This window comes from Vigna angularis, chromosome 6, assembly GCF_016808095.1.
Source record: "Vigna angularis cultivar LongXiaoDou No.4 chromosome 6, ASM1680809v1, whole genome shotgun sequence".
Taxonomy (NCBI): Eukaryota; Viridiplantae; Streptophyta; class Magnoliopsida; order Fabales; family Fabaceae; genus Vigna; species Vigna angularis.
Genome location: NC_068975.1, coordinates 32,318,779 through 32,332,297, shown reverse-complemented (window position 1 = coordinate 32,332,297; position 13,519 = coordinate 32,318,779). Strand labels below are relative to the sequence as shown.

Here is a 13,519-nt window from a genome sequence, read left to right as displayed (position 1 = left end):
ATACGTGAAATACGTGCTAAAATTTTGTATCGTTGTTAATAATTCGTATTAAACAAAATTATGTTTCATACGGAGAGTATACTTGTTCTTTTGTGAAAAAAAAAATATCAAATTTGAATTTAAGTTTTAAATCAAACTCAATTATAAAAGATTAAAAAAGAAATTTAAACCTTGTTTCAATTGGGATATTTATAAACGATAAACATATGACATCACCTTCAATGAAATTCTTTATTTTAAAGTTGAGGACCTACCTAGAAGAAATAAAAATATCACACTAAATTTATTTAGAAGAGACAAAAACATGAGATCACTTGCACTGGTTGATTTAAATAGGGATCTTTTAAGAAATATCTATATTTTTTGTCAATGACCTTCATAAATAAGAGTAACAAAGGCTCTTCTCACGAGTTTTGATAACAATTTATTTATGTGAATTAAATTTAACGCATTTTCTTAAAGTTTATTCAATACTATTAAATGAAGGAATCCACTTTGTTGTAAGGCAGGCTCTTTTTGTTCATTATATGAATATTGAAGCTCTGACAATGGCTCCTTAAACAATCAAGCTATCGTCATCCTCGTAAAAATGAAAATAATTTTAAAAAGTGATAGTTGGTTATAAAAAAATGATTAAAAAATTAGTGGGAAGAAGGTTTACATGATCGGTAAAAAAATTCTAAAACGTACTTTAAATATGAATACATAACTAGAGCGGTTGAATGTTATGAGTTTGTTGAAAGTTTCAAAATTACCAAGCAGGGATTTTGTGAATTTGACGCGTTGATGAATGGTCTTGATTTGGTGTGCGCGGTGGCTATAAATGAAAAGTCACATTTTTCGTGAAGTTATTTATATTTGACGGATTTAGATTCAGCATTCTACATAATCAAACAAACAAGATGAACTTTGAAAAATGCAATAAACTGTATTACATTACATATCTGATGAAGGGGTGAATCTATACATATATCATGTATTGAAAGCAACACACAACATTCCCAAGATGAAGAGACAATAAAACCGAAACAACATCGTAGTAGTAGTAGTAGTTTACAATGAGATAACTATGCAAATTCACGATCAGGGAAGAGCAAAGGAGCCGAGAGAGTCCAGATATACAATGCAGCAGTGACCCACTCGGTGCCGATTCGAACCCATACTGAGGTCCAACCAACATCTATGAGATCTGATCTCTCTGATGTGCTGGTCCATCCAGAAAGAAGCATGGCTGAATACATGCTAGCCAGGGCAAATATTAGGTGGAAGAATGAATACGAATAGCTAACGGGTCGTGCTTCCTTTTCCTCCTTCGTTGTCTTTCCTTCTTCTACTTCTTCAATAAGTGGTTTGCTTTCTCCTGAAATATGTAACACCAAAACATTTTAGAATTTGCCTATTCATTCAATCTTATTTTAGAAAGTTTAATCGTTAATAGTAGTGAAGTGATCAGACTGTATGTAATGTGTTATTGCTATCAATAAAATAATGTTCTTTCCTTGGTTAACATCAAATCATAGACAAGTTTCTGAAGTTGTTAAGGTAAAATTTTAGTTAACAACACAGACATCATAAGATAAGAGATCATAAAGGATACCGAACGAGTTTTATTACCAAATTTAGGTGATGATGGTGGTGATAAGAATGTCTTGGAAGATCCAGCACGAAGGGCAGAATACAGCACTGATAGCACTGTTGTTAGCATGCCAAGAACGAGGGTACCTGTGCTCACAGCTCTGGACTTGTTGAGACCATTGCATTCATAGTCACGAGGTTCGCTAGAAAGACCCGTGTAGCACACATAAGCACAGTAAAGGGAAATCACAGATGCAGGCAACAAGCTTCCATTCACCTGTTTTTGCACTTCGGATATTACTTACTTTTTCAATATTAATACCCAAATGCAGATTGATGAAACCGTAGACCACACTCCTTGTGGCTACCAAATATAATTCCATTAAGAAAATAGAACGGGATTATTCCAAGTAATTTCCTGATCTTATTATCTCAACCCACCTAACCAATCTTCCACAATAACGGGTATCAACTAGCATCCTCCATCAATAAGGAAATATTACTAGAGTTAGGTTATAGACAAATGAAAACTAAGACAAGTAATATAGAGTATACTAGCATCCTTAAATAACATAACACCCATTCTCAATCTATGTTTTCCAGACAATAATATTAGAGGGCAGAGAAAGAAAGAAATAAAATCTCTTATTTGTGGGTGAATAATAATATGATAACTAATGTTTCATTAAAAAAGGCTAGATACCAGAATCTTATCTAATTTGTACACTCAAAAATAATTTTGCTCTAATTGGTAAGATAGATATGTTAACAAGGTATTACCTGCTGGAAATACCCCTGATCAAAACTCATTACATCTGCCATTTTTCAATTTTACATATACAAAAAATCTGGAGAGTTATTTGAAAGGGAAAAAGAGGGTTGAAGAGGGGAATGCTGAGTTGTTAGATATGACCTTACAATCACTCCTACAAATAAATATTGCCAGAAAAAAGGCACAAAGCAACAGATACATTTAAACATGACATGCGCCCATAAAAGAGAAAGACATGTGGCATTCATTAAAAGAACTATATTTCAGATGATGTTTCTTTCATGACATTGACTCGTCAACATTAAGATACATCTTCCAAATTTTTACCAGTGCATCATTGTTTTATGTATAGTTTGCTTGGTAATTGTCAATTAACAACTCATTCAGAGAGCTAATAATTTCAATTACTAAGAGCATTTCTAGTCTTTACCTTAGGATGCAAGGCGATAATGGCAAACACAAAAGCAAGAATCATGGTCATGACAAGGAAGAAGATGTTGATGCTACAATCATATCCAGCAGGGTTGAACCAAATGAAAAGGAGACCTGACACTGTAAATGCTGCAATGTAGCATCCGACTGATACTGCAAGTAAAGCAATATACCTAACCAACAAAAATTATTAGAGCAATGGAGAACATTAAAATTATGGAGACAGAAATTCTGCATACCATTTCTGTTCATCTTTCTCAACCCATGCATCATTCCAAGAGTGAGTAAAATCAAGTAAGATTATCACTTGAATCAATAAAAACAAGCCAGCCCCAAATTTTGCTATGAATCCTGTAAATATTACAGATATGCTCATGTCAATTTTAAATTAGGCTTCCCATTAGATTAAAATAAAAATCTGAGAAAAGAACGCATTCAGAACTCAGACCTCCCATGCAGTTCTATATAGGTACGATAAGCAATTAGACAGCAGAATAAATCACACTAACAAGATGAAAACCTTTAACAAAACAGATTCCTATACATCCAATAGTAAAACCTGAAAATGAGGAGATTAGTTTGTTGCTATTAAAATGATTACATTTGCGAAAATACAACTTGCAATCCCCTCCTCAGCTAACATTTGGGTTAGATTTAGACTCAATCGATTTTCAGTGTAATGTCAAAATTTAACCAGTCTTGGCATTGGGCCACCGGCTATAGAGGGGGCTATTTTTGGGATTTCAATTTTCAAAAATGAATTCTTAAGCTGTAAATGTACGGAAACTTTTAAAGATGACTTGGATTTAGAGATGACTATTCATGACTCTCATCTGGGATACTTTTGCTTGTTGGTATTTACTATTATGTTTTCTTTAAGATACCTTAGACTTTTTAATGTTTTATGAATGTCGTTAATTTTAAATAATTTTTATCATTTTTGAGAACTTATATGCATAAAATAAACAATAAACATGTTCAAAATAGTACCTATCTCGCTATGGCAATTTTGGAGACAGTCACTGCATTCCACTATCAAGACTTAAAACTGCAGGGGCAAAGTGTTATGATGTGTCACACTAGTCATTTAGTGAGAAATATCACCTTATAGGCCTCGCCCAATCTTCTTTAAGGTTTGAATTAGGCCCAATTCAATTCCAACAATAGATTTTAAAAAGTGAACTTTAAGTCTAATTCATCCTCACAAAAATTAACTTGGTAAGATGAACTTTACACTTACATATATATTATAATTTGACCATATCTCTAATTGAATTGGGATCTCCAACAAACATCCCCATGCCTAAGACATAGCACGTGGAAATAAAGGGAGACCCGATAAACTCAACAAACCTTGTTAGAATAAACCCTTAATAAGCTCTAATGTAATCTTAAAAAGTAGTGTTTAAGTCTAACTTAATTTCACAAAACTAATCTCATAAGAAGAGATTCATACCCACCTATATATTGTAATTTAGTTATATCTCTGATTAATGTGGAATCTCCAATAATAGCAAAGCACATCTTATTCTCCTTGAAACAAACCAATTTAAGCTAAGTTGATCCCGAACCTTTCTTTTTAAGTCCAGCGTCCACAATATACAAGGGGCAAAAGAACAAAGCAATGACCCAGAAGAAAATGAATTTGATTTAAATGTAATATAAGTGTAAAACAATTTTGAGCCTGCGTCAAATTATATGCTGCCATATATGTAACCAACTAGATATACCATGTAGGTGTTGACAAAGTTAGACTTATTAAATTAAATGTCAAGATAAGTAGATAGGCTGAAATAGTTTTACAATGAGAATGCATCCAAATGAAACTCAAACAAAAATTGTGATAGGTGTTGGGGGAGATGGGGTTATAAACATCTGGAATTCAGTTTCAGGGTCATGAAATATTGCCAGAAACCTCTCTAAGAACTACTTTTCAATTTAAAATACAGTTTGCCTGAACTGAATGATTCTAGTCAGACTGCATATTCAATCACCAATGCCACTAAGAATTGACAGCAAGAAAGTAAAGCCTACAAAACATACCATATACTAATATTATGACATCGGGAAGGAAGAATGAAAGGACCAGAAGCAAAAGCCAGATCGCTATTTTTGCAGTCCAACCACCATGGTGCCATGAATCACGCTTGTCATTCTGGTCTTTCACACCAATCATAATAAGGGCTAGGAAACCAAAGAACAAGAAATTTCCCAAGCTCACTCGAAGAACTGCTTGTACTTGATACCATTCGTCTGTGTGGGTATCGGATGCACCTATCCCTGTATTTAAGAATTAATATACCACTACCACATTATAAAGGAAAAATATTCAATATTCATTCCACGCACCATGTAGCTTTTTCTGGCAGTGTAGAAACTCAACACACCTTATAATAATAATGATAATAATAAAACACTTCTTAAAATATTATCAAAACCAACATACACTTCATATTTTTCTATGTTTTCATTTGAAAAAAAATTCAACCTTTTATCTGATAACTTGAATCATAAAAGTAAACACGAGGAGAATGAGGCTGCCCATGAATACAAAATCAACCTCTCAATTCAGAAGGAGTACGACTGCTAGCTACTCATTCACTAACAATCTTTTTCTTACACAATCTCTTTTAATGATTGAAATTTGTTAGAAACAACGACACTATTTTCTTACACATTCTCTAATATTGATTAAAATTTATTAAGAACGAAAAAATCACAAGTGGAGTTCACTAAATATGAAGCAGAACCTAAAAAATTACGAGATTTCCAATAAATTTCAGGTAATGGTAGAGATTGTGTAAGAGAGTATATTGCTATCATTTCTCATCAAAAGTATGCATTCCAATTCTGAAAAGGCTAGGGCATGAATATGAAGTAAGAGTGATCCATTTAATCCTTCTTGAACCGTGATGAACACAAATACCCCAATGGGAAATTAAGATGAAAGTTGAAAGATTTATAAAGGGAATGGAAAGTACATGGGAACTTCTCCAAAAGGGGTGCTCCAACTTCTCTGAGGATCCACGAAGCGACGAGAGATGCACCGAAGAGACCGCAGTAACCGATTCTAGCGGATTTTTGGGAGATGCAAGATGCAGTAGAGGTACAGAGACCACAGGCCAGAGACGCGCAGCAAGAAAAACAACACGACATGATGACGACGACGACGATGATTGTTTGTTGAGGCAGATAAATCCTCTTCTTCACGCTTTCTCTCTCCTTTCACAGTGGCGACAATCGATTTCTGTTGGATTCAACGGACAGTGCTTCTGTTCACAGTATAAAACATTTGATAAAACATAATTAAAATAATTCCTAAAATTAATTATACTTTGTCCTTTTTTTCTTATTATCAACTTATCAAAGTTTATGTGAAAAAAAAAATCCAACTTTGATTCTTAAAAAATAAACTAAAGTTATTAACTGCTTCTACTTTCTTTCTTTTTTGTACATTTTAAAGCCGAAATAAATTCACTCAAATACAAGTGACTAATCAGAGTTAGATATAGAATATGTATAAATATGATTTAATGATAAATAGTGTCTCAATTATTTTCTTTTTGGTTATAAAAACCTTTAGTTCAAAGGATAATATAAAAAATAAACTAACAAATAATGCATCTAAGAAATTTCATCTTTTTCATCCGCGTTTACATTATAATTTGGATATTCGCTTTAAATAAAAACTTTTTAAGAAGTATACCACTTTTCATTACATTCTGCTATGTTTTTCAGATTAAGCATTTAATTTCGTTATCTTTTACAGCATCATCATCACCTAAATAAAGTTTTTAATTTGATTGTAAATCTTTAACATTATATTAAAATAAAAACATATTAGGTAAACATTTCTTTTTCATCTAAAATGTTTCTAGCTCAATAGAAAAAAAGAAGTTATCTTATTCTTGTACATTTTGCTGTACTTTTTTAGTTTTAATTGACTTTATTAAGTGGTCCTTTAAATATTTACGTATAAATTTGAATAAAGGTCATTAAAATGACGTCATAGTTCCTTGCTTAAAATATTTTTCTTTTTCATACAACAAACTTTAACTATTTAAATTTTTAGTATAAAAACATCTTACATCAATTAAAATATGACTATCTTAGTACATCATATTAATGTATTATTTTAATTAATGACATTAAGCGACGTAATAATGCGAAAATTAGCAATATTTCATTATGTTCGATGGAAGATAATTTTTTTAACTGTTTTTATTCCTATAAGTTTTATTAAAATTAAAATATATTTTTAAATGTTACAAAACATAATTTATATGCTTACATATTTCTCTTTACCTTTCTTTATGATTAAATTTCAAGTTTTCTATAAATTTAGACACTTTTAATTAAATACTACTCAATTGTTAATTTAGTAAGTATTAAACATTTTGTAATTTTTAAATGAATTTCTATCGTCTAATCTTTTCATTGATTAGGTGACTTGAATGATATTTTCTTTCATTCTCTTGATTAAAATTGAAAAGGATTAAGTATAAAATAACTATGTTATGAAATTAGAAATAATATTAAAATTTACGCACAATTTTTTTCTCACACACCAGTGTTTTTAAAAATTACATTATAATAACACTAATTCATAAGTTAATTGATTGAATTTAAAAATTTTCATAAAATTAATCACTAAATATTAAAATAACTTACTTCAGAATATATAAACATTTAATGAATTTATTTTATTTTATTTATTGTTATCGTATTTTTATTTTAACTATTTTATATATTATAATAAAGAAACGTAAATATTTTATTATATTTGTCTACACATAATAAAAGTTAACTGCGAAGAACATGGGACTTTAATATGGAATAATTTGGTAGTTATTATTATTACTTTTATTCTTTATATTATAAAGTATTTTAGTATATTATATGATGCGAAACATAATTTGTTTTGTACCAACGCTTTTGTTGGTTACGACAATATACATGTGCAGTCAGTATGTATAATAAGTTGAGGAAAATGAATAAGACACTAATTTCCAAAGTGTGTGTTCCATTATTATATATCTCTTATAACAGTACCTTATTGATTCAATTAACCAAAATTTCAAATCAAGGATTATATACATTAAATTCTTCTAAATCCAATTTAAAATCAGAAACATTCCCTTTCAATCTATCAAACTATTACATGCCAAAAGCTTCATTAAATTATCTTAAATTAAAGTTAAAAATCACAGAATGAATTGATAAAATTATTTCACCCATAATCTACGTCTTGTTTCACAAAGTGACATAGATTCTTGCTAATTTGTTTAGAAGCAGTAAAAAAATCATTGCAAATCGAAATGTTAACAATTTATATACATAATTGTTGTGAAAACTTAATCCATGAAGAAAAAGGACATAATGCAGAGGATGATGTCTTGTTTTTGGATAAGGTAAAAATAGAAGAAAGCAACAGAGAGCATGAAAATGACAAATATGAGTGGAAACCTGCAGCCGCCAGCAAGCAAATGACCATTACAATTACTGAAACATCAGTTTCTTCTTTCCCTGTACCAACTGTTTAACCCTGCTGATAGTTCAGTCTCAGATCTCAACAACCATTTCCAGCATGTCCATGTGAATCACTAATCACACTCCTCACATAATTGCCTCACTATTTTATCATTCTCACCACTTAAGAAAACTCACTATACTGATAAACCAATTATCTTCTTTTTTTTGTTATGTTACTTATCTGATTGATGAATGTGAAATCTCTGAGAAAGGTGATGTGTTCAAAAGGATAATGAATATGATTGGAACCCTAAAAAGGGGGCGTATCTGTGTTCTAGGCTTCCATCCTCTAAGGTATGGAATGATATAGATACATGCAAAAACAACTTTTGGTATTTATAAACGTTGGACTTCGTTACTTTAAGGATCATTCTCATGATCTATTACAAAAAGCTTATATATGTGCTAATTATTCAGTTCCATGTCTAGACATGTGTTCCAAATCCAATGGGACAAAGTATCTTTCTATATCACTCTGATAAACAGGTTTTCCTGACACACGGATTAAAACTTCTCTGCATGCACGATGTTTATCTAATATAAAGAATGTTAGACAAGGTACTTTTCTTGTGTGGTCTCAGTTAGTCACATCATGAACTGCAAATATCATCTTACTCTCTCTCTGCTCATTATGGCATTTCACAAGACAACCAACAAATTGAAGGCACAGGCTGAGACTTTCCACCAGCCTGGAGTTTTCTTTTCTTTCATTTCGGATGAACAGCACAAAAGTCCAACCCTTGAAGTAACGTGTCCCCATGGCTGATACTCACCCTTCAGCAACTAGCTTCCCTCTCATTGGTGCAACACTATTCCTAGTCCTCTCCGTGGCTCAAATTTCACCATGACTATTTTACTAGGCCCCATGATAGCTGGATATCAGTGGATTAAATCCTTAAGGTCCACAAAGATTAGTTTCGTGTATACCATTAGATATCTTATCTGTGATACTTTTGCTTTAAGATAAGATACGCGGAGCGTTTCCTTTTTCCAATCTTTTCCAAAACAGTGAGACATTATTTGACAAGCTTACAAGTCACATGCTTCACCTGTTTGAGGAAGAACAAACTAAGCTCCCCATTATGACCCAAGAGTCTGCATGGTGTGGAACTCACGTGAAGTTTTGGCAGCATCGCCCAAGGCTGGTGTAAAATACATGGCCTTGCATGTGTCTCTCATTGAAATTCTTGAGGAAGGAAGTTAAAGAGACCCTTGATGTTTGAGAGGATATTGATGTGAGGTTAGTCACTGTTTAAGATAAGGGTAGTGCTTTGTGTACTTGTTAATCTTTTATGTGGAAACGACAATCACCAATGACCGATACTGTTAAACTAAGAAGCGATGCATTTAAGATGAAATTTGGAAGCATGTCTATTGGTATACAATTCAAGCACAGGTGGAGCATTAACATTGGATGAGGCATTTCAAATCTAGATGTGAATCAAATTCGCATATTCCCTCTTGCCACATAGGATTTTAACCTTCCATAAATTGTGCGCCTTACCATGTTATGCAAGTAGAGACTTTTACGATGAGAAACATGGGTGGAAGAAGATATACCAAGTGGAAGAGAATCGTGCAGCAGCAAAGGGGGAAGCTTTACATTATGAGGATTTGTATCTCTATGCTGCTTAATTGGCATAAGTACTCTTAGCCAAAAGCACTTTTTGAAGTACTTTCAATCAGGTTTTAGGTGCTGTATGTATCTACCTCACTGGATTACTCTATTTGACTGTTATCCTTAGCAACCAATGATCATTTGTATCTAACTTCTTCAGACTGTATTTGAGGTTTTAAGATCAACTCACAAGTGTATATTCTCTCTCTCAATCTCGCTTTTTCTCTCTCTGCCCCCCTGGAGCAACTATCTGTTGACTGTGTGTTTGTGTTACCTCAGAAACGTACAAATAGAAAATAATATATTCAAAGGAACCTTTTTGCTGTAATTCCTTGCTTGTTGCATGCCTTATGTCTTGTCTCAATTCTTGAACATGCTTAAAACCACTGATTCTAGTAGAAACTGATGTTACTTATACAGGATTGCTATTGGTATTAAAAAGTTAATGTCCTTAATATGACTGTCATTACAGACTTAATATTTAAGAATGTTTAGATAAATACTTGTATTTTTCATACAGAAGTAATTTTCAGTTTTTAGTTGTAATTGCTATATTGCTTCTGTGTGACTGGTGAGATCCTTGCCTTGCAATATAAAAATATATTTGATTGTGTAATAATAGAAACTATTTGAGAGAATACATACAAAGTAATGATGAAACAAATAATAAATAAAGTGAGAGAGGTGGTAGATAATATATATATATATATATATATATATATATATATATATATAGGCAAATACAGACAGGATTGGTAATTGTATTAGTATGAATATTGCAGCTAGTCCTTTTCAAGTGACCTTGGGAGGGGACAATGTGACAGAGACCACTTGGACATCTAAGATTCCACTTGAGCCACACACACCTACTACTCAATTTCTCACTTTCTCCACTACTTCCTTTCTATATATAGAGAAATTATATCAAGTGCTAAACGTCTATGTTGTCAAGGCATTTACTGCATGGCAGGACATTTCTTGTCATTGAGATCTCCCAAGTTTCAGTTATGGAAACGGTTCTCAAGGCTCTTTCGGGAGCAGAAAACAAGATTCTATATCATATGGAGGTGTATAGTGATCCTTTTAAGGTGGCAGGAACGGATATGAAGGTGTATATGATGATTAAGGGAAAGATCATCAAAAGGGTATGCTGGTGAGCTTTCTGATTATGTGCAAAAGTTATAGATACCAATTCAGCAGCGTGGTCCACTTCAATCGATTAGGTTTGAAGATATAGTATATTGTAATACTATCAAAAGTTACTTAGTTCTTTTCTTTTTCTCTTCTTTCTCTTCTTTCTTTCTCTAATAGTCCAGGAGGCTAGTGCAGTGTTTATAGCAGAAGGCCGTAGTGCAGCTGTAGACATCAGTGAAAGAATTTGAGATGACTTCGGTGGTGGAAAAAAAAATACAAATCGTAAAGTATGTTCCTGGTTTGATTTTATGGGGGGTGTTTTTGTTGACTCTCTCAGAAAACATTTTGCAATTTTGAATTTTTTATAACTGTGGAAAGAAATATCTAGATAATAATTTTTTTTTACATTCATCATAAAAGATTTCTACTGGTTGAATCAACCATGACCATTCTTTGTTTTCGATGAACTTGTGGTATTTTTTTCCTAGAGTTGAATATAATCTCTTGAAGTATTGATATTTATTTGAGGACTTGACCTCTTGCTTTTCTTTTATATTCACGGATATGAAATCAAATTTCTAGACATATGTTTAAAGAACGGATATCTGCACTTGATCAAACTTCATTCTTTTTGCTAATCAAATATAATTTATTACAGATTTTTTTGATACCTTTTTAATTAACTTTACAACTTCACTTCATTGATTTATGTCAACATATATGTTTTCTTTATTTAGAGGGGAAAATATGAAGAAAAGTAATAGAATAAAAAGTAGGACAAAAAGATTTTATTTTAAATGAATAAAATCAATAAGATGAAAAAAAAAAATCATTCACTTGTTTAGATGAGAGCAACCATAAAGAAACTAAAGTCAAATTGATCAACATGGCCACCAAGTTGATTATGAAAGGACATTGAATGCTGATAAAAAAAAATTGAAAGGACATTGAAGTGATCGAGATTATCATTTTGGTCTCCATTTTTTTCCAGAGTAAAGCACGTTTCTCCAACTCCCATTCTAAACAACCAGTCATTGCGTTATTTCAAGATTTTGATGCGTTCAGCCCGATGCAACCAATTGAAGTTTATGAAAAAATGTCGAAACCGAAAAGCAAAATATAACAAAAGCACCAACCAGGTTCAAGTGTACTGCTGGATGGTACAACACTAAAGGGTATGGACCAAAGTAGATAGTAGAAAAAGTAAAAAGAAAGAATTATTGTGAAAAATTAAACCATTTTAATGAGAATATAAATGAATAAAAGAGTAGGATGTTTTATTTATTGCTTTAATATTTATTATTATTATCATCTTAAAAAATCATAATTAATTATAAATAATCAACCATGAATGTCCACAATCGATTATACAAAAAAATATTACAAAACATCTATTATTTTATAAAATAATGAGTTGTGTTCTCTTTTACATAATATATATTTAATTTATCAATTTTAAACAAGTAATACTTAATCACATTTTAAGCGAGTATTATGTTTTTTCCATTTTAGAGAGAAAATATAAAATGCTTTAATCTTTAAAAATGTAAAATACGATAAATGTTTACTTTATAAAGAAAGTAATAAAATGAGGTAGGAGAATTTAAAACTACTCCCTGCTTGTCGTTTCACCAAAACTGTGTATTGGGGTTCGTTATTCTCACCCCCATTAGTTTGCAAACTTCACTCTCTTGTTTTTTTTAGTTTCCAAGCCATTTTTACCTCACATCACCAATTCCCTAAAATCCTTTTATTCCTCCGTCACCTCTTCCTCTCTCCTTTATTTTCCAAACAACAAAAATCTAACCTGTTATATTTGCCTTGTTGCCAGCATGTATGAAGCAAAGCACTCACCTCCTTTTGGATGATATCATCTTCTCTTTATACTTTCAACCTTACTGCTTATGAACAGAACAATGCGAAAAAGAGATATACAAACAACAAAAACATATTTTTAAATTCTATGTGATTAAATTAAACATGCACATTGGACAATAAAAATTTCACATTTCCGCTTTTTTATATTAGAACAATTTGTCATAGAGGTTAATGCTGAATTATAAAGTTTAAAATAAACTAATGCACACATGTCAAAATTTACATTACAAACCGCAAAGGCATAAAAAAAATAATACTCACACATTTTTACATTTGACACATGATAAAAGATAAAATAGTCATAACAATATAAAGTATTTAGTGTGTCAAAAGATCATTTTTCATTAAAAAAAACGTCTTCATATAAAATAAAAAATAATGATACTATGACACATTTTTACTTTACATTCATTTGACACGAAATATAAGAGTAAAATGATTATAAAAGTGTAAACTTTTGTATTTTTTCAAGAAAAAAAAAGTAAAAAATAAAAAAATAGTATTAAATGAATGTAAAAAATTTAAATGTGTCATTATTTTTTCTAAAATAAAATCAATGGTGACAATATTAAATTGAA

At 31.4% G+C, this 13,519-nt stretch overlaps 1 protein-coding gene across 1 annotated transcript; it reads right to left on the bottom strand.

Annotated features, from left to right (window-relative positions):
- Window positions 1–908: 908 nt before the first annotated feature.
- LOC108343403 (uncharacterized) lies at window positions 909–6,055 on the bottom strand. The gene is made up of 6 exons (XM_017581664.2): window positions 5,761–6,055; window positions 4,823–5,059; window positions 3,019–3,130; window positions 2,778–2,952; window positions 1,615–1,852; window positions 909–1,360 (listed from the first exon to the last, which is right to left on the bottom strand). The coding sequence occupies exons 1-6, from the start codon at window positions 5,933–5,935 to the stop codon at window positions 1,068–1,070; spliced, it is 1,230 nt and encodes a 409-aa protein (XP_017437153.1). The 5' UTR covers window positions 5,936–6,055; the 3' UTR covers window positions 909–1,067.
- Between the last annotated feature and the right edge of the window lie 7,464 nt (window positions 6,056–13,519).